General features: G+C 35.5%; 1 protein-coding gene across 1 annotated transcript; it reads right to left on the bottom strand.

The window, feature by feature from the left end:
* Positions 1-7,011: 7,011 nt before the first annotated feature.
* LOC100617411 (olfactory receptor 5B12-like) lies at positions 7,012-8,819 on the bottom strand. Its single transcript, XM_007497505.2, has one exon. The coding sequence runs from the start codon at positions 8,817-8,819 to the stop codon at positions 7,884-7,886; it is 936 nt and encodes a 311-aa protein (XP_007497567.1). The 3' UTR covers positions 7,012-7,883.
* Between the last annotated feature and the right edge of the window lie 14,300 nt (positions 8,820-23,119).

The following is a 23,119-nucleotide window of genomic DNA, read 5'->3' as shown; positions in this document are numbered from 1 at the left end:
TAAAGTAATGAAAAGGTAACAAAATAAAACCACATGGCCATGGCTAATCTACGTGTTCAAGAATCCCACTCCACCATAATCTCAACAAGGAGCATAAAAGCCGAGACCAGGAACCCCACCCAATATATCTTCCTATCTATGTCACCACATAATGACAGGAACTCAGTGGGCTCCTGGGAAATGAAGTTTTTAGGATAACAGATTTCCAATTACACATTGGTGAAGAGATCACTGAACTTGAGGAAGCTTGAGATGGAACTGGAGGTCACAGTGAAACTTTAGGCAACCTTAATATCCTCATTCGTAAAATGCAAATAAGCAATTAGGTGATGTAGTGGATGGAGTGCCAAGGTTGGAATTAGGAAAACTCATCTTCCTGAGTTCAAATTTGGCTTCTGACACCTCCTAGCTGTGTGACCTTGGGCAAGTCATTTAATCCTATTTATTTGGTTTCCCCATTTGTAAAATGAGCTAAAGAAAATCATGGCAAACTACTCTAATATATTTGCCAAGAAAACCTCAAATAGCATCATGAAGACTTTGACAAGAGTGAAAAATGACATTGCATTCTCTAATTCTCAGGACCATTGTGAGACCAATAACTTTTAACTTCTAAATGACATCCTTATTATCATAAATGTTACTGCTATTCTTTTTTTTTTAATCTACTAAGAAGTTATCTATCATTTGGGAACAACTGAACAAATTGTAGAATATGATAGTGATGAAATACTATTGGGTTATAAGAAATAACAGGCAGAAAGATTTCAGAAAAATCTGGAGAAACTTACATGAATTGATTCAAAGGGAAATGAGCAGAACCAGAAGAGCAATATACACAGTGACAGCAATATTTCATGATGAACAACTGAGTGACCTAGTTAATCTCAGCAATGCAGTGATCTAAGACAATCCCAGAGACTCATGATAAAAATGCCATCTGAGAAAGAACTAATGAAGTCTGAGTGCAGACTGAAATAGACTATTTCATTTTTTCTCCTTTTTCACTTGAGATCTGTTCTACAAAATGACTAATATGGGAATATGTTTCATATAACTGCATATGTGAACTCTGTATCAGATTGTTTACTCTCTCAGGGAGGGGAGAGTACTGAGAGGGAGGGGAGAAAGAGAGTCAGAACAAGGGAGAGAATTTGGAATTCAAAACTAAAAAGCCTTCAGATTCTCCCCTGTCGATAAGGGCTCTTCTTTTCCTAGTAAGGAAAGACTATTAGATTTATTGAAGGTAATGATGTGACTACTTCGTATGCTATACTCACAACTATAAAATGTAGTAATGACAAACGAATGATTAAAAAAACATTTATTACATGCAAAATACTTGCCAAGTGCTGGGGATACATATTGAAAATCAAAACAGTGCCTACTCTCAAGGACTCACAAGAAACACATAAAGGACATTTCGCATGCATGTCATCCAAAGGATCAGGCTGCATGGACAGAGCAAATGGTAACACATCTTCCTTAATATCACTTCCACTGATGTCATTCTGCATTTATAATTTCATTCATAAAAACTGTTTCAATGACTAATTGTTAATCATTTGGCAATTTCAATATCTTAGAGGGAAGAATATTTTTCCTCTAGGTTTTGAGTAGGACTGGCTACAGAGAGAACAGGGGATGAAGAACTCGGAGAAGCAGTTGTCAGTTACATCTCTAAGAGAGCTACTCCACTGGGGGATGGATTCAGAGAATGTACAGAAAGCACAGTAGGTCATTCCAGAATTTACATTATACCCAAGACCTTTAAGTTTACCTATCTTTTAAGTGGCAATATTTTAGTTTTTTGTGCTGGTAGTAAGGGAGATAATAGTATCCCTACCTCCTAGGTAGCACCCGCCTCCCAGAGTCCTTGTGAGAATTAAATGAAGTAATATTTATGAAAAGCTTAGCACTCTGTCTGGCACATAATAGTTGCTATATAAATGGTGGCTATTTGGAATATTTTAATTATTATTTGTTAGTGGTGGTAGTAGAACCCTTCTGCACATGAATTTCTTCTCTCAATTTTAGGTTGGGTATAGCCCATGTAAAGATTAAATTTAGGTTCTTCTCTCAATTTTAGGTTAGGTATAGCCCATATAAAGATTAAATTTAACTCTCCCCTGATTGTGAAAATGAAATTAACTCCCCTGACCATTTTTAGATCTAATCACCAAAAGTGTAAACATCCCACTTAATCATTAAGTGGGGAGGTCTGTGACCCAAGCGTGCAATAGTGGGCGATGAATCAGAATCAAACAGACTGCCCTGTGGGCTGTCCTAAGCAAAGCTTCAACTTTGGTAGATGTAAAAATTTGGGGAATGCACAGGAAGTGACACAAAAGAAAGTGTCTTTAAAAGGGAGTTGCAGCTTCCTGAGTGGAGTTCAATTTGGACTTCATCTTCTGGAGCTCTGAGTTAGAATTGGAGGCTAGTCAACAATCTGTTGACTGAACCTGAGACCTGTACTTTGGTGAGACTGTCCTTGAATCTCTCCCTTTGGACTGACACATGGTGAGTGAAAAGGCTGACTCCTTTCCTGGATTTTCTGAAGAGACTAGCATCAGAAGAAACCTACCTCTTGAGATAGACTTCCCCAGGTCCTCAGCTTTGCTGAGATCTCTCAGGCTAAGGACTAACTCTCCTTACCTGGGTTGAGCCAGGGGCTGGTAATAAAATTACTTAGTGCTTAGTCTAGACATCTTACTTTATCCTCTCTATAATTTCCTACTTTATTCTTTCTATGTTTTGTAAATAAATTGTAAATAAATCTCTTTGGAATAAATTAAATTCTTGGTGACCACACTCTTAAATAATTCAGTCCAACCTTTTTATATAAGCCCCCTTTCCCCCCTTACATGTAGAACAGGACCCTAGTTTATTAGTTGTCTTCACCATCTTCTAAAGGGTTGTGATGTTAGCCATGGTGGTCATGATGGTTTAACCCACCAACTACCTTCTGCCTTCTCTCTCTTCCCTCTTCCTTAGGTGGACTTTCACATCAGCTGCAGCAATAGAGTCAGCTAGTCATTTGGTTATTTTGATGTGATAATAAAGATGATAGGTATTTTCTTCACAGCGGTTATACTCCTGGATAATTACTCTACAATTTGGGATAGTACTCTGGGGAATACTCCTTGGAGAAGGCTTCTAATTCACTGTCCTACTGTTGTTCAGTAGTTTTTGCCATTTCCAACTCTTTATAACCACATCTGGGGTTTTCTTGGCAAAAATACTGGAGTGACTTGACATTCTCTTCTCCAGCTTATTTTATTTTATATTGTTGGGATCATACATGTATTATCACACAATATAGAATAATCTTATAAAAACCAAAACCCCCAAACATATACCAAATAAATAAGTGAAAAATCATATGCTTTTATTTGCATTCCTATTCCAATACTTCTTATTCCAGAAGTGCACAGCATTCTTTGTCATAAATCCTTCAGAATTGTCTTGGATAATCGTATTGCTGATAGTAGCTAAGTATATCACATTTGATCATTCCACAATGTTGCTGTTACTATGTACAATGTTTTCCTGGTTTTGCTTATTTCACTGTTCATCAGTTCACATAGGTCTTTCTAATTCTTTCTGAAATCATCCTGCTCATCATTCCTTAGAACACAATAGAATTCCATCATCATCATAAGCCACAATTTGCTCAGACATTTCCTAATTGAGGGGCATCCCTTTAGTTTCCAATTCTTTGTTATCATAAGAAGAGTAATTAGAAAGAATATTGTACAAGCAAGTCCTTTCCCATTTTAAAAAATCTCTTCTGAATACATATGTAGTAGTCATATTTCTGGATCAAAAGATATGCATTCCTTTACAGCCCTTTGGGTATAATTCAAAATTGCCCTCCAGAATGGCTCAATTAGTTCACAACTCCACCAGTAATGCATTTATGTCCAAATTTTGCCACATCCCCCCAACAGTTGTCATTTTCTGTTACTGATATATTGTCCAATCTGATAGGTGTGAGGTGATACCTCCAAGTTGTTTTATTTTACATTACTCTAATGAAGAGTTACTTAGAACATTTGTTCATATGATTATTGATAGCTTTTATTACTTCATCTGAAAACCTATTTATATCCATTGACCATTTGTCAGTGGGGAATTGACTTGTATTCTTATAAATTTAACTTAGTTCCTTATATATTTGAGAAATAAGACATTTATAAGAGAAATTTGTTATAATTTTCCCATTTTGTTGTTTCCCCTCTAATCTTGGTTGCATTGGTTTTATTTGTTTAAAAAAAAAACTTTAAATTTAATATAACCAAAATTATTCATTTTACATCTTATGTTCTCTATCTCTTTTTTTGTCATAAATTCTTCCCTTTTCCATAGATCTGACAGAAAAAAAACTATTAGGTTTCCCTAATTTACTTATATCACTCTTCATATCTAAAACATATACCCATTTTGATTTTGTATAGGTATAGGTATAGGATGTGAGATATTGACCTATACCTAAATTTTGCATACTATTTTCTAATTTTCTCTGTAGTTTTTGTTAAATAGTGAGTTCTTATCCTAAAAACTGGGCTCTTTGGGTTTATCAAACAGTAGATTGATGAAGTCATTTACCCCTAATCTATTCCATTGATCTACCCTTCTCTTTCTTAACTGGTACCAGATTATTTTGATGATTAGTGCTTTATGGTATAGTTTAAGATCTGGTACTTCTAGGCTGCCATCCTTTACATTTTTTCCCATTATTTCCCTTGATATTCTTAATCTTTCTCTTTCCAGATGAATTTTGTTATTATTTTTCTAGGTGTAGAAAAGATATTTTGGTAATTTGATTGGTATGTCACTGAATAAGTAAATTCATTAAATTGTCATTTTTAATATTTTTGCTCAGCCTACCCATGAGTAATTAACATTTATCCAATAGTTGAGTTCTAACTTTATTTGTGTGAAAACTATTTCATAATTGTTTTCATATAATTCTTGTGTTTATCTTGGCAAATGGATTCCCAAGTATTTTATATTGTCTAGAGTGATTTTAAATAGAACTTCTCTCTCTAATTCTTGCTGTTGGATTTTGTTGGAAATATATAGCAATGCTGGTGGTTTATGTGGGTTCATTTTGTGTCCTACCACTTTGCTAAAGTTATTATTTCAGCTAGTCTTTTAGTAGATTCTATAGGATTCTCTAAGTATACCATATAAGTATATCATATCTTCCACAGAGTGATAGTTTAGTTTCCTCAGTGCTTACTTTAATTCCTTCAATTCCTTTTTCTTTTCTTATTGCTAAAGCTAGCCATTCTAGTACATTATTCTATAATAGTGGTGATAATGAGCATCCTTGCTTCACTCCTGATCTTATTGGAAAGACTTTCCAACTCCTTTTACAAATGGGGGAGCACCAAGCAATTTTCCAATATCACATAGCTAGTAACAGATTTGAACTCCAGATAATATTCCTGACTTAAAGTCTGGCATTCTATCCTATACACTATCTGGCTGCCCTTCCTCTTATGTTACAGTTTAATTTTTTTAAATAAAAGTTTCTCTGCATGGTATGATGGAAGCTCCATATGAACAAATCTGGAGGACCTCCCCAGAAACCTCTATTAATATACTAGTTATGTCTGCTACTTCTAGGCTGCTTAGTGACCCCTCTGAGGTTTTCCTCAAGAGAATGATTTCTTGGTGAAGAGATTTCTCAGAGGTTCACCTCTCATGATACCTAAGTAGAAATAGGGAATAACCTTTCTGAGTTGAGAACAAGTAAAGCAAGCTAGAAGGAGGCCAGTTAAAAGGATAACTAGACTAGAATCTAATCCCAGATCAGCCACAAATCAGATATTTTATTAGATAAACAGCACTTGGCTCTTTTGGTGGGGTTAATATGGAGTAGAATGTTGTTCAGGTATATTCTCAGACTTCCTTCCACGTATCAGGGAGGAGCTGAGGTACTTATTTATGAACTCCTAGAGACATCCTATCATTTTCTGCCCTGCCAATGCTTGTACTGCTGCTATTGCCCCAATCTAACACACACACACACACACACACACACACACACACACACACACACACACAGAATCGTCTTTCAACTTTTAATGAGGTCTCCACATTTGTCTCTGAAAAGCCAATGGATACTCCATTATTCCACTCATATTGATGACTTTCCAAGAGTAAATCATTCTTCCTTGACTACCAAAACCTTGAAAATGTTGTCTGGCCAACAATATCACTTACATAGATAGCATTTTGAGTCTTCTGAAGCAAAATTTGCCTCTGAAGATTCCAGTTCTGTTTCTTAGGGCCAAGGAGAACATGTCTAATTCCTCTTCCACTAAACACATCTTAAAATACTTCACCTCCCCCCCAACACTTACGTTTTAATTTTCTTAGATAAATATGTCCACTTCCTTAATGGGTCTTCAATATGAAATATTTCCTGTTGAACTTACCCGTGTATGCTCCAGATAATAATTTCTTTCTGAAAATGTGATACTCAGGACTCAATCAATAAAATACTTAGAAGTACTCCAAAAAGGGCAGAGAAGAGCATTATCATCACTGTTCTATTTTAGGGTAAAAGATTTCTTAATGTGGTCTTGTATTCCATTAGCATTCTTGCTTCCCAGTCATATTATTGACAAATATTATTCTCAAAGCTCAGTAATAGCAACTGAACTTTTCAGATGAACCATACATTCTTTAGAGTGATTGAATGCCAGTTGTTTTGAATCCAAAATAATGCTGATTCCAAAGGGAGAAAGTATTGAGTCCAAGTGAGGGAAGGAACACCAAAGACCTACCTTGTAGAATTTTGCACAAGCCCAACCAAGACTTCTGGGTTCATACAAACCATGTTTATTCCTGGAAGATAACCTGTAAATAAGCTTTCTGTCTCTTGTTAGCTCACCATTGATACAACAGTAATAAAGAGAAACCGAGGCACAAAGTTCTGAGCAGAACTAATTTATTAATAAGTCTAGCTTTAGTCAATTAAGAGATCCTAGGGAAGAAAATAAAATAAAATTTAAAATGAAAAAAAAAAGAGATCCAAGGCTCTTCATTAGCCAAACATGCACCTAACAGTCAGAGAAGCTCTTTCATTTAGTTTGTTACATAAAATACCAGAAGTCCAATGATGGAACTAAACTAAGACTAACTTATCCCAATTAGAAGAAAGTTGGGCTTTGCTTGGCTTGTCACAGAGAGGAGATTTCCTAAACACAGGACTACAGAGAAAACATAGAATTGACTAACATCCATTGAAAAATCTGGTGGTAGACAAACATCTGATGACCAGATTAACATTTTCCCCAATAATTATGTAGTAAATTTTCCTTTTTTTATATGTGTATGTCTATGCAAGCATAAATATCATAAATTCCACAAAACAATCTTTAAAAAAAAACACTTTCATCTAAGTATCAATACTGGGTATTGGTTCTAAGGCAGAAGAATGAAGGGTGAGGCAATGAGACTTAAGTGACTTGCCCATGATCAAATAGCTACAAACTGTCTGATTCTGGATTTGAACCCAAGACCTCCCATCCCTGGGTATGGCTCTTAATCCACTGAACCACCCAGCAGACACTCATAAAACAATCTTCTAAGAGAAGGAATACTATTAGGGACATTCAAGCAAGAAGAAACTGAGGCTGCAACTATAAAGTGACTTACCTAAGGTAACACAACTTGAAAATAACTGAAACAGAATTTAAATTCAAATCTCTTCTAATTCTAAGTCTATGATATTTTCTATGTTATTTTGCCTCTAAAAATATTTGGATTATACTTCTGTGTCTAAAAAATGCACTGACTTGAAGGTTAGATCCCAAATGGAGGAATCCACAGATTGAAGTTTCTCTCTAAGAAAAAGGATAATCTAATTAAAGTTTCTGTCCAGTTACAACTTTTCTAAAAGCATTCTTGACCTCTTTGTTTCTCAGACTATAGACAAGAGGGTTCAACATGGGGATGATTATGGTATAGAATACTGACACTATTTTGTCTATGTGTTTTGAATGTGTTGAGCTGGGTTGGAAGTACATGAAGATGATTGTCCCATAATATATAACCACTATTGTGAGATGGGAAGCACAGGTGGAGAAAGCTTTCTGGCGGCCTTCAGCAGAACGTATCTTCAGGATGGTGATAAAGATTAACAAATAGGAGGCAAAGATTACAAGAAATGGGAAAAAGACAGTGAATGGGCCTGAGATAAAGATCACCAACTCAACAATGTGAACATCTGAGCAAGAAAGAGCTAGGAGAGGGGGAAGATCACAGAAAAAGTGATGGACCACATTGGACCTGCAGAAGAAAAGGCTAAATGTATTTCCTATGACTATGGAGGAGTTCAAAAAACCAAAGATGTAAGACCCACTGGCCAGATAAGCACACACTGTTGAAGTCATTGTAGTGGTATAATGTAGTGGCTTACACACAGCTGCATGGCGATCATAGGCCATGGAGGCTAAGAGGAAACTTTCAGTAGCAGCAAAGGCTGCAACAAATAACATTTGTGTAGCGCATCCGTTATAGGAGATGACCTTGTCCCCTGTGAGAAGCCCAGATATCACTTTGGGAGTAACAGTTGAAGAGTAGGCAAAATCCACCAGAGAGAGGTTACTAAGGAAGAAGTACATGGGTGTGTGGAGGTGGGTATCCAAGGAGATCAGAGCTACTATTGTCAGGTTTCCTACTATGGTAATGAGGTAGATGAGGGTGAACATTATGAAGAGTGGAGTCTGAAGCTCTGGCACATCTGTTAATCCTAGGAGGATGAACTCATTTATTTCAGATCTATTCTCCATAAATATCATTTGAGAGTGATGTCATTCATCTGCAAAAAAGAAGAACCATCAGAAAAATCAACTTTTCAGACTCTAAGACATACAAATGCTTAGAGACAGATATTATGGGAGGGCTAGAAGTAAGGAATTAAGGAGCAGAGAATATCTGTCTGGGTGGTTGTCATATTTGGAGTCTAGGTTCAGAAAATTTATTGATCCAGTTTCTTATATATTCTTTCATATATTAATTTCTATCTTTTTTTTCACTCTGCTACAAACTTAATCCCCAAAGTTGCATTTCTAACTTCAGAAAAGGGAAATACTTTGTTCTCTGGCAAAAATCAGCAGCAGCAGAGGGATTATTGTTGGTCAAAGTTGGAAAATTAGACCTTTTCTTATGCTTCATTCTGGACAAGAACAAAAGAGGAATAAAAAAGAAGACAGAGGAACAAAATAGGAGGAAAGTTAAGAGATGGAGAGAAGGAAAGAGAGGATCAAAAATAGTTGGCTGAAAATTCACAAGAATACTGCTTAGTTCCAGAATTTTTGTGGTTGTAAAGTCTATGAATGGACTGATGTCACTGGTTTCTGAAAGAGAACTGTTGGCATTGGACACCAGTTCTATAATTGTGAGAGATATAGTAAAGTGGAAAAGGTGGGAATTAAGACATGGAGGAATCATGATAAATCATTTAATTATAAAAGTTTGATTCCTAAATTTGGTTCCTTCACTCGACCTACCTCTGTTTCAGTTCTCCACCAGTGCCACTGTGGAAGCAGAAGGCAGCCACAAATAAGGGCATTTTGTCCTTTCATTCATGATCTAGTTGTCTGGGTCCCAGAGAAATCACCAATTTTTGGTTTAGCCTCCTTCAAGTTTGAGCTAAAATTCTACTGCAAGAAGGCTTTCTTCATCCATCACAAATTCTTCACCCTTTTCATTATCTTCAATTTATCCTATTCACTTATATAGGCTACAGAATGCCATCTCCTTGATGGCAGGGACCATGTCTTATATTCCTTTGTATTTGTATATTGTTATGTATTTATATATGTATATGTATTTGTATAATATTAAGCATGGTGGTGCTAAGCACATAGTAGGCCCTTAATAAATGTTTATTTATTCTTCAATTAACCAGTAGTAACCCTCCCCTACAAACTAGTCTAAGGTGACTTTTGGCCATCACACAAATCCATATTCCATTCCCAGACCTCATTATAAGACTGTACAGCCAGGAATGATCTTCTTCTACTATACTTAATTTTGCAGAATCTGGTTTCATCTCTACCACCATAAAACAGTAGAAAAATATTTTCAGAGTTCTAAGTAAGTTGACACATTCCATTTAGACCAAGTTCTATCTTGAAAAAAAAATACAAAAAATCGATATCAGAAAATCTTAAGTCAGGATAGTTCCTCAGAGGTCATCTACATCAGCTTATACCTGACCAGGAGTCACCTCTAGAAATATAACATAAATCTGGAAAGGGAAAAGATCTGGTTAAATGGGAAAGATTTGACACATATAGCTGTAGTAGCCAATTTGGATCCTAACAAATATGACAAACAAACAAAATCAACAAGAATCTCTAATATGTGAAAATCAATCTGGATACTGAAAGATTCACATTTTTAATTAATTATGAATATTAAGCCATTTCTCCAGAAGTAACATTGTTTATTAACAAACGCACATATATACTAACAGAGAATGGCTCTCTTGCCAGCCTTCTAAGTGAAAAAGAACATGAGTGAATCCTATCTTACTTACAAAGGAAGTTGTGTTCTTCTTCTGAGTGGTCTGACAGCTTGATATTATGACCTCTCCTCAAAGTTCCTTGTTGGTAACAATTTCAAAAGAGAAAATGTAGGGATGTAGGGACTCTTGATTTCTCTCTTATTACTTCAACACATGGGGCAATGAATGTTTTCCAAGACCAAGAAGACTCCAGCAAATGCTGCTGCGTGATCAGAACACTGTACTTTAAGTGAGTTCACCATGACTGCTCAACTCACTCTTAATCTTTCAACTGGATCAGGGTCCACATTGGCTGATCTGCCTTGCCTTGAATTCTTTTATCTTAATAAAAGAAAGGAAACTCTAGTCTACTCTCATAACTTGGGGGCAAACTGGAAGTCTGAAGTTTCAGCCTGACCTTGTAGGGTCTACTAAAGGGAAAATTATTTCACAAAAATGTCACAACTCAATATTGAATTTCCACACCCCCCCCTCTGATTCATTGAGAGACAGTCTCTCATTTCAGATATGATATCAACATATGTCAGGATTTTCTCACCAGGATATATAAGGACATGAAGGTACTATATATTTAATGAAGGGTCCATGTGTGAGTATTTCTTAAGATGATGAAAATGACTGACAAAGTAACAGGGGGCACTCTTCATTTTGGAACAAGAATCTTATAAACAAAATAAAATAGCTGTACATCGGAAATATATATAAGGGATATGATCCAACTCCCATTGTTCAGGTCATTACATCCAAGGATTCAGAGTCTCATAATTTAACTGTTTGATTTCTGGAGACATCTTCTATTGGTTTCATGTTTCATGTTTCAATGTTTTCATGTTTCAAGGTTTCAACATTTCATGTTTCAGGTTTCAACATTTCATGTTCCCCTTCTTAGACTTTCTGGAATCATGCTCTCAGAGCGGTTTCTAGAGCAGATCTGGAAATCCAGATCACTGATAACAATTTTCTCTAAAATTGCTAAAAAAACTAATCTTAATATAATTTAATACAGTCACAGCAATTTTGTACTGCCAATAGCTATGTCATATTGTAAGAACCAACTGAAACCTTAGGATTCTGACATTATTAACATAAAGGATATATTTAGAGTTAGCTGCTTTTATTTTAAACAAAATAGATATATGTCTGATATCTGCAACTTAGTGTTAGAATATGTTCTGTGCCTTTGTGTCACATTAGAAGCAATTGGATTTGATATATATGAACATATATGTTTATTTACATATAATCACCTGATCTTTAGTTTTTCACATTAACCTTCTCTTTCCCCCAACAGGAAGCTGAGATGCTGCTAAGAATCTAAGGGACAAAGAGGGGAAGGAGTGGAGGAAGAGAATTTGGATTGCTAAAGATCAGAGAGCAATTGTTAGAAAGTAGTTTCTACATATAATTAAATGAATAAGTAAACAATAAATTACTTCCTTCATCTAAAAAACAAAACAAAAAAACCAAATATGCATAGTCAAGGATTTACAGCATCAAATAAATTCTTGTTAGTTATGTAAAAATATATAGCCAATAAAATCCCTCATGAGTTTTAACATTATCCATATTATACATTAACACCAAATTATTTTACCATTTTCATAAAGTAATCAAATCACTTTAGAACAAAACAATGCTTCAAAATTAGATTTTAATTCAGAATCAGAATTAAATTTCATTATAACAATGCCTAAAATATTACAGCCAATTAAAAATAGGATTGATAAAATGATATTATTGCTTTTCTAAATACATGTGTAACTTCCTTTAAAAATTTAGTTCAGAATCTAACAAAAACCTTATTAAAGAGAAATAATTTTTATCATATCTTTATAGTGGTTTACCAAATTTTACCATATCATATATGATATTAAAATTTTTTAATGGGAAACAAAAGATTGTTACCAATATTCAAATACTCATATACCAAATTGCTTCAGTTTTGGTTAAATTTGTTAGTTGAGGGTGACTAGTTTTCTCAGTGAATTAAGAGTGAGGCCTAGAGGCAAGACATCCTGGGTTCTGATCTGGATTCAGAAATGTCCTAGTTATGTAACTCAGGATAAATCACTTAACCCCCATTGCCTAGCCTTTACCACTCTTCAGTCTTAGAATCAATACACAATATTACTCTTAAGATGGAAATTAATGGGGTTTTTAACAACAACAAAAAAATTGGTTAGGCTTAAGTTTAACCCTTCCCATGGATTTATCACATATAAAACATTGTATAAATGATCTGCTCTCAAGAAATTACATTCTATTAATGAAATGAAAATGACAATAACAATCATAGTTAATTTATATAGCTTTTGCCATATCCAAGCAGGATGTTAAGCCCTTTGGGTGTTAGAGTCTCATTTATCCATTAGACAGAGGAGAAATCACATGGCTAGCAAAATTACATAGATGGGATTTTAACAGAGGCCTTTTCTGAAGCCATGAGTTTACTATTATTATCATTTTTAATGTCAAATAACAAGTGCCTTGTGTGCTGATTCAATAAAATAATAACTCAGTCGGAAAAAAAAAAACTCACTTCACTGTTAATGAGATCAAAATATGATTTAGTTTCAGTATTACATTAAATCTGGATTTATAATTGCCAGTGAACTGGCAGCATCATTTTGGTTGTTCCCATTTCTGACTCTCCTAGAAGTTGGAACAAAGAACTCAAAAGATTGGATGGGATGAATTGACTATATTTAGGTTTCACTTAGCTCCTGGAATCTGTCCCTCTGACCTGAAAAACTGGATTTTTAAGAAGGTACTTAACTCTGGACTATTTCTCAAGGATTACCTGCAACAATCCAATCTTAAGTACCCTTTCAGTCTCCTTAGTCTTTCCTGTTGTATCCAGATTACTCCCAGATACCCTAGCCCTGGCTATATATGCTGATGACCAAATAGTTTGTGAATTACTCTGGTAGTCCTGATTATTATTTTTTGGTTGACAGGGTATTTAAATCTCAACTGATCAATGTAGAAAGAAAAATTTAAAATCCCAATATATCAAAATGCATTTTTAAAAACATATTTTTATATCTTTTCTATGAGCTGTATCAAATTTTGTTCCATACCCAAATGTCCAATCAATTGAAATCTAACCAGTTCCTGAGCCTTAGTTTACTAATTAGAGAACTTACTAAATACAGTTTAATAATCAAGTCTTATCTGTGGCAATACTTTCTAAAGCCATGAATTATCTTGTTTTTGTTAAGTTAATAAGTTGGAAAACTGAGGTAATTTGACCTAACACCTCATTTTGATTCTAAATCAAAGATAAATAAATAAAAAAATGACATACTAATTGCTTCATTAAAATCATTCCAACAACTCCTGGACCATGTGATATCACACAAAATATTTAAGTAATAATGCCTGGATTTTTAGCACTTTTTTTATAGAATCTAACCATTTTAAGACTCATGAATATCAGCTAATATAGGGACAAAAATTTAAAATCACTATTCTTTGGTTTTCAAAATCAATTCTTAGTTTTTTAACTGCTAACATGACTTTCTCCTCTACTCTGGAATCATTCATCAAAAGAAAAAATAATTTCTCAAATCATAATTTAGAATTTTTTTCCCATAGGAATTAATTTTCTGTCATTTGAGTTTCTGATTTATTTTTTCCAGTATTTTTGAAAATATTTTATGATTTTCTCACTGGTTGATCAGGCTATAGCAAATCAGAAAGCAAAATAGAGAACAATTTAGTTTTTATAGGATAAAAGGAGCATCACCTTTTTATTGATTTCTTCTGCTGCAGCCTAAACACTGGGGAAATGAAGGAACTATAATGGAAAAAACATAGTAGAAAGAAATAATAGTATATACTGTTATATATAGCTTCAATATTGGAAAAGGAAATGCATAGGGAATTTACTAAACAACACAAAATGGTATAAAATAATGATCTATTAGCTATAGAGGATTTGAATTATCTGAGTGTCTTCTGGAATGTTCTCTATTGTTCTATCTCTGTCTCTATCTCTGTATTTCTCTTCTACATCTCTGTATTAGTTCCATCTCTGTCTTTGTCTTTCTGTCTCTCTTCTTTTATTGGTCTCTTTATCTCTGTATGTTTCTCTTTATGTGTGTTTCTGTCTATTATAATCTATTTGCTTTTGTATTTTTGTGTCTTCTCATACAACAGGTATTGATTCCTTAGTCAAAATGTTATTTTGATCCATCAAAAGTTCAAAAGTAAAGGAATCAATATAAGGAAATTCTATACTCAATTTGATTATTATAAGGGATCAAAATAATGGGATTATTAAAGGAGTAGGGGAAAAGTGATTAAGTTTTCCTAAAGTTGGTAGTAAAGAAAGAAAAGAAATTTAGAAATGATCAGAAATGTACATTAGTTAATTCCAGGCTCTCCAGAGGATGAAAAAAAGTACAACAGGGAGTTCAACTCTGACATGATCAAAAGATCTCAAATATGAAATTTTGAAGATAAAAGATAAAAAATTGTCAATTAATTATAGAGATATTAAAAATCTTGGAAAATATAAAAAGACAGGTAAAAAAAGGATGAATGTAAAAGCAGATTATCCTTTATATTATCAGAGTCAGAGAAGCATTTGGGCTCAGGATGAAGTGAAGTCAGTCCAGAAAGCTAAACACTTTAGATAGAGAAGTATTTTTTAATTGACTATTTAAGGAAAGAAAGGATAATCAAATAAGAAATTGGACTGATTCTCGACAAATACAATGAATGATATTAAAATCAGAGCTGCTCAATTTGTATTTTACATCTATTTTCTCTAAAAGCAGAATGACTTGAATACAGAACAGAAGGATGGGTGGTAAGAGAGAGTAAGATAATAAGAACTATGTGTAATTAGAATTTTGTACCCCAAGACTTCATTTCCCAGAATTCCTCTTTCATCCCCAAATTACATCCTTACATTTTGTAGAAAAAAGTTTCTGTAACTCCACCATCTCTCTCTTCTCCCACTTTCATGGTTTGGGAAACTGCTCCTTACTGATGGTTTTTACTTTCCTGTACTTCAAGTGAAGTGTACGGGGTGCTCAGGGAGGGGTAGTATCTCTGATATGGAGGGCTTGTCATGTCCTCTTAGGACAGCTCTCCAGCCTCTGACCCTCACATAATACCCAGCTCTCACTTGTGGCTCCTAGTAGCTGCTAGCATGTGGCAGTGCCCACACCCCAGGCAAAGGCTTCGACAGGCTGGCTAAACCTTGTGAGGGTAGCCATTGGGTTGTAGACCCCTGGTGAACCAGGCCTTTAATCACCCAGCATGTGAAGACTACTTCAGCCGAACAGACAGAAGAAACCAACAAGAAGGTTCAACAGCTGAGATGGCGACTCAGCAAAGCACTGTGGAGTGCTTAGATTAAGAGTGAGTTGGAGCACAAAGGACAACATGGCCATCCAGTGCAGCTGAGGAAGTCTCCAGGTGTAACGATTTTTCATTCCATTGCACCCAGGCTTTCCAACGCTAAGACCGTGGGACTGTCTTTGGGTATCGACTTTTCCATTTAAATCTCCTTCACGCACAAATGTCTTTGTGTAGACTCATCTATACACCATAGATGAAAATGCACAAAGACAATCGTCATCCTCTGTTACGGAGAAACTACTACTACTAACTTCAAGTGATTATTAATAATCTTATAAAATATAATACTTGGAGTGATTGGATATTGATTTTTTAATCTTATAACTAACACCTCTGTTAGTGGAGAAAAAGGGACGAAGGATTTATTTAGCCTCTATCATGAGCCAAGCCCCATGCTTAGCATTCTCTAACTATTCTATTATTTTGATTCTCACAACTACTCTGAGACTCAGGTGCTGTTTTTATCTCCACTTACACTTGAGAAACTGAAGTAAAGAGAGGTTAAGTGACTATGTTAGGATCAATAGTGTCTGAGGTTAGACTTGAAATCAGTACTTGCTGGATATAGGTACAGTGCTCCATTCACTGTTAGAGAGCTACATCTTTAATGTATGCAAGATACTTTAAATATCTAGCATCATTTGATCCCAACACCAACTTTGTAACATAATTGGCAAACAAGAAAACTACATGACCTTACATTGCTTACAAAAATCACTTATGTCACTCAGTCTCAATTTACTCATCTCTAAAGAGGGATAAAAATAATGATATTATCTCACTCAATTACTGGAAAAATCAAAAGAGAAAATTAGTGGAAAGCTCGTTATTAATATTAAGTCCTACATAAGAATGAACTACAAGGCAATTACCATAATTCATCTAAATTTTCTTATCAACCTTTTTCTCCAAGAATTAATGCACTCTTTTGCACATAGAATACTCATAATCAACATTATTTAATTTTTTATTAGGGCTTTACAGGCACCCATGCTTCAGTGTTCCTTTACTTCCTAAAGAATGATGAACTAGAAAAGCTGCAAGTAGAAGATAAAAATTGTTGCTTAGAAAGCACCTAGATATTGAACAGCAATTTACATACATGATCTCATTTGAACTTTAAGAAAGACAAGTACCACATGGATAACTATGCATTTTAAGAATAAAGAAATAGAAGGAGGCAAGTTACTTACCCATGGGGTAATAGGAAATTAGTGTCTGAGAAAGAAATTTTTTATTTTTCCCCTCCAGATCTCCCTGCTTCCAGGTCCAGTAATATTTCTACTATACCATGTTTCTGGCTACATAAGAACTACAATCTTGGATTAGATATTCTAGAATCTATCTGCCTTGATAAGGCAAAAGGTGGCCAAGACTTGAAAGAGGAGAGTTAGTCAATAAGTTTATATTCCAAGATTGGCCTGGAAGACCTAAGCCTAGGAAGCATGCGATGCTCCTGTTGGGAAACTCTTCACAATTTACTGGGGCAAAGAATTCAAATGTTCCTAGTGGCAGAGAGGTCATTCCTGGCCATTATGATGGCAAGGATGGCAGTACAATTAGCAATGCCCACTCCTACCCTCCATTCAGTTTACCCTCAGGAAACACAAAAGAAAAATGATGAATTATTGAATGACTTGGAAAATTTGATGCATGAGCTGATAACAGAGCACTGAGCCTTATAGTGGAATGTTTCAATGTCAGTAGCTGTAGTCAAGAATGAGGCAGGGACTTTATGCAGATCCAGAGGTCCTGAATCTCTGAGGAGATGGTACTTCCTTGGAGATACATAGAAGTTCTTCTGCCAACTCATGAACAAAACAAGCCATTAATTTGTACTCTGACCTTGGGGGGGGGAGGGCTGGGAGGAAATACATAAGTACCCACAGTGACCCCCTTTTCATAAGAACTTTTTCAGTCTTAGCTTTTTGTTAACAAAATGAGATCAGAAAAGGCCTGGATGTGATCATCAACTAAAGTTGGATTCTAATCCTCTAGCTCTGTGACATTGACCAAATCCCAAAACACCTCCAAGTTTCAGCTCATTCATCTTTGAAATGGGTTTGATAATCTGAGACCAGAATATTATCAAGAGATTTTGATGAAGGGCTACCTAGGCAACTCATTGGATAGAGAGCCAGCCTTGGGTATTGGGTTATGCTGGGTTCAAATCTGCTCTCAGATATTTCCTAGCTTTGTGACTCTGGGCAAGTCTCTTAAATCGAATTGCCCAGTCATTGACACTCTTCTGCCTTACAAGCAATATACAGTATTTATTCTAAGACAGAAAATAAAGGCTAAAAATTGATGAAGATCACTTTTGAAGATCAAATATAATACTGAAAATGAAAGAGAGGTAGGGTGGTGGATAGATCTCCACTCTGTGTGTGTGTGTGTGTCTGTGTGTGTAGGTGTGTGTGAGAGAGAGAGACAGATAGGCAGAGAGAGAGTGAGACAGAGACAGAGACAGAGACAGAGACAGAGACAGAGACAGAGACAGACACATAGAGAGACAGAGCTAGGGAAAAAAGCACTGAACTTGGAATTAGAAGATCTGAGATGGAATTTGAAATCATTGTGCAGCTTTAGGCAAGTCACATATCCTAGAAGAAACTAGATTTTCTCAATTGTAAAATGCAAATAATCATATTTCCCTACTCTTTTATCACCATTGTGAGGAGAGTAATTTTTAAGCTGTCAATTATATTCTTATTATCATAAATAGTATTACTATTCTTTAAAATCTACTTAGCATTCTTAATTTACCTCTTTCGCCATACGCAATCAGATCCTGTCCCACTCTGCTTTATAGTTCCAGTTCTCATTATCTCATGTCCTGAAGGTTCTAGTTCAATGAATGGAAGACAAGTCTTGAGTAATCCTTTGTTGAGGCTTAAGTAGAATCTTTGACAAGCTGCTTCCTGCTATTCTTGAGGACAAGATGCCAGGAAACACAGGAAAGAACACAATGTGGTAAATTAAGAATTTGTTGGCTACTTAAACTCAAGGAGTCAACAATGTCTCAATGCCAATTTGGAAGGTAATCTATCTTAAACCATTGACTTCTGGTATCTACTCTCTGCTACAACATTTCCCTGTATTCACTGTTTATATATTTTATGTTCACTTATATGTATACTTTTATCCAGTAGAATTTCTTTCCTCTTGTTTCCATCCCTGAAACTCACTACATTCATTTCAATTGGTATACCCAGAACCCACACTGGACCTTCTTCAAAATAGTGATATAACAAATTATTGTGGAATTAAATTGCCTTACCATTCCCTTGGACAAATACTGTAAAAATTAAATTAGTCTCTAGTAATAGAAATATTATATTTTATGAGGTTTATTAAAGATTATTAGAAAAATTAAGGAATAAAGAAAACACAAAATAAAAAAACCATGTGCCTAGGGCTGATTAGTCCATTCAAAGCTTACTTTCTACATCTTGCAAATGGCCGAGCAGAGAGAGTGAGAGCATAGAAGAGCGTGAGGTAGGAGTTACTGCCAGTTTAAATACTAATTATGATCTCGCCCAAGTGAAGACTCAGGTGAGATTATAGGGAATTCTGGGAAATACCAAGGACTTCTGGGGATTGAAGTATAGGGTTCAAATCTCCATTTTACATTCTCCCCTGAGATCTGATGAAGACTAGTCTCTCCACTGGGTCTTGTAAACATACCAACTTTGAAATTACAATAATTTGAGGATAAGGGGAAAAGAGAACAAAATCTATAATTGCTAGACATATTGACAAAAAGCCAGTTGGGAGCAGTCCCCTTTGGCATGAAAGTATTCATACAAATAAATGTTCAATCAACCACACCCAAAGTTCATTCTTGATCTTCTCATGTAACTTGTGGTCTGTGGAGGCATCTTCATGGAGTCTTCTCTAAACAGTTCAGTTTCTGGATTTGGAGAGGTAGCATGTCTTTTAACCTAAAATTACTCTCTCAAGGAATTTAAACCTCACAATTTAAAATAGTAATAATTTTTACAGGCATCATTACCATATTTGCATCATGAAAGGAATTTTGAAGAATTGCTTCTTACTTTATTTTTCCACATAGTTTATGTAGAATTGGAGTTACTTGTTCTTTGAATGTTTGGTTGAAATCACCTGTGAATCCATCTGGCTCTGAGCCTTTTTATTATGTAATTCTTTAATGGTTTCTTCAATTTATTTTTCTATTTAATGTTGTTTAAGTACACTTTTTAATCTATTATTAAACTTGGCATAAAAGCTTCACAATCTATTACAGAAAAGCAGAAATATTAAAAGTACTCTTTTTAGAACCTAATGCAATAATGATTATATTCAAAAAAGGGCAGCAGAAAGAATTTTTGGGATGAGATTATTTAATTTCCAATTAATTTTAATTCTTTTATTATTGCATTATGTTCTGAACAGAATGTTTTTTAATATTTCTGCTTTCTTATACTTGATTGTGAAACTTTTGTGTCCTGTTATCCAGGTAATTTTTGTAAATATATCATGTACTGCTTAGAAAAACAATATATTGCTTTCTATTCTCATTAAGTTTTCTCCAGGATTGTGGCATAACTAACTTTTCTAAAATTCTGTTTACTTCCTTAACTTCTTTCTTATTTTTTTAATTTGATTTTTCTAGTTCTGTGAAGGGAAGGTCAAGATTTCCCATTAGTAGAGTTATATTGTCTATTTTCTCCTGCAACTTATGTAACACCTACTTTAGGAATTTAGATATAATGGAATTCAATGAATACATGCTTAATATTGATAGTGTTTCATTGCCTATGATGCCTTTTATTTGGATATAACTTCCTTCCTTATTTTTAATTAGATCATTTTTTTACTTTTGTTTTCTCTGAGAACATGATCATTACCCCTGATTTTTTAACGTTAGCTAAAACTTAATAGATTCTACTCCAACTCCTTATTTTAACCTTGTGTGTTTCTGTGCTTTAAATATATTCCTTATAGACAATATAGTGGAAGATTTTTCTTTTAATCCATTTTTCTATCCTTTTTCTCTTTTATGGACAGGTTTGTCCCATTCATATTAACTGTTATGATTACTAATTTTGTGTTTCCCTCCATCTTATATTTCCCCATTGACCTTTTTCTCTCTATCCATTTGGTCTTTCCTATTCATAAATCTTTTGCTTCCAACAACCACCTTTCCCAATTCACCCTCCTTTTTGTCCACACCACATTTTCTATTATTACTCTTTCCCTCCAAATTTCTATACGATAATGTAGATTTATAAAGCTGATTGAGTGTGGGTGTTATTCCCACTGAGCTAATTCCAATGAAAGTAAAGGTCAGACATTGACCACTGTACCACTAAAATTCTCCAATGAATAGATTCTTAAGTGCCTATTTATATGAGATAATTTATCCTTTTTATCTTTATCTTTCCCTAATCTCATTTTTTCCTCTTTTCCCTCTCTTGATTATTTTGGGGAGATATCAACCATATCTATTCAATTTATTTCTTTCCTTCTTTCAATATATACCTGATACTGTCCTATAGTTATAGAGTTCTTAAGTATCTTTACTGTACATACCTTAACTATTCTAAGTATCTTGAATTTCTTTAAGTACCTTAAGTATCTCAATTATTATAGATCTCTTTAGCTTCTTAATTATCATTTTTTCCTCTATGGATGTGCTTAAGTAAGAATTATTAAAACCCTTGACTGTTCATATTTCCATTTACTTTTTTTATGCTTTTCTAAATTTGGTCATCACACTTTCTTTTCCATTGTTTTTTGAGGAATACCTGAAAGTTCTACATTTCATTAAATATCATTTTTCCTCCTGAAATTTAGCACAGAAATTAATTTATATATATATATATATATATATATATATATATATATATATATATATACAATATATCCATATATGTGGGGTGCTCAGGGAGGAATAGTATCTCTGGTATGGAGGGCTTCTTGTGCCCTCCTATGGCAGCTCTCCAACCTCTGACCCTCACCTGACATCCAGCTCTCACTTGTGGCTCCTAGTAGCTGCTAGCATGCGGCAGAGGCCACACCCCGGGCAACGGCTTCGACAGGCCCTCAGGTCATAGAGCCCTGGTGAACTAAGGCTTTACTCACCCAGCATGTGAAGACTGCTTCGGCCAAACAGATGGAAGAAACCAATAAGAAGGTTCAATGGCTGAGAGGGTGATGCAGCAAAGCTCTGTGGAGTGCTTAGGGCGTGTTGGAGCACAAAAGATGACATGGCCATCAAATTCAGCTGAGGAAGTTTCCAGGTGTAACAATTTTTTCGTGCCACTGGACCCAGACTTCCAACGCCGAGAGAGTGGGACTGTCTCTGTGCATTGACTTTTCCACTTAAATCTCCTTCACCCACAAGTGTCTTTGTGCACACTCATTTATCCTAACCCTGTCCACCCTCTTTAAGACCTGCAGTGATGGGGGAGTGGCGACACAACAGGTGGAGGTGACCACTGGCAGTTGTAGTCACGATCTTGCATGTAGGTGGCCTATTGACTAGTGGTTGTTTGGACCTGTACCCGAGCAGCAGAGATGTTCAGCAGAATCCTGGGTGCCTGAGTAGCCCTCTCAAGGATAGCACTGCTCACCCTATTTAGGGGCGGGGACTAGAAAATGTGTCCCAAAGATTGTCTGCCTTACAAACACCTGGTCAGCACACCGCGGCTGGCGGGTCATCCTTTTAAGTGGTCAAAATCAAAGAAAACAAAATACAAAGAAACTCCTGCTAGGGACTTCCGGTCAAGATGGCGGCTTAGAGAAAGCTAAAATTCAGATCTCTGGAAACCCTTCCCTACCAAAATCAAACTATATGCTCCTAGGGCACCGAAATTCAAAATGATCAACAGCATAGACCCTGGGAACCCTCCTTCTGGACCTGGATAAAAAGGTATGCCCCCCCCCAAAGCCAGAACCCAAGATCATTCGGACCTAAGGGGTAGGCAGAAGGAAGGTCCCAGGACCCATTCTTCCAACCCAGAGCACCAAGTTCAAGGCAGCAGAGGGAACCTCAGAGCCTCAGAGCCGGCTATTCTGAAGGCCTCTTCCTGAAAACAACCTGACTCAGTCGCGGGGGCACCCAGACAGCAGGGAAACAGAGAGAGATGGGGGGAGCCTGTAACCCCTGGTTGAATCCCTCCATCTGAGTCTCATGGAAGGTCCCTGCCTCAAGGCATACTCAGTTCA

Source organism: Monodelphis domestica, chromosome 6 (genome assembly GCF_027887165.1).
Source record: "Monodelphis domestica isolate mMonDom1 chromosome 6, mMonDom1.pri, whole genome shotgun sequence".
Classification (NCBI taxonomy): Eukaryota; Metazoa; Chordata; class Mammalia; order Didelphimorphia; family Didelphidae; genus Monodelphis; species Monodelphis domestica.
This window is presented reverse-complemented; position numbering and strand designations above follow the sequence as displayed.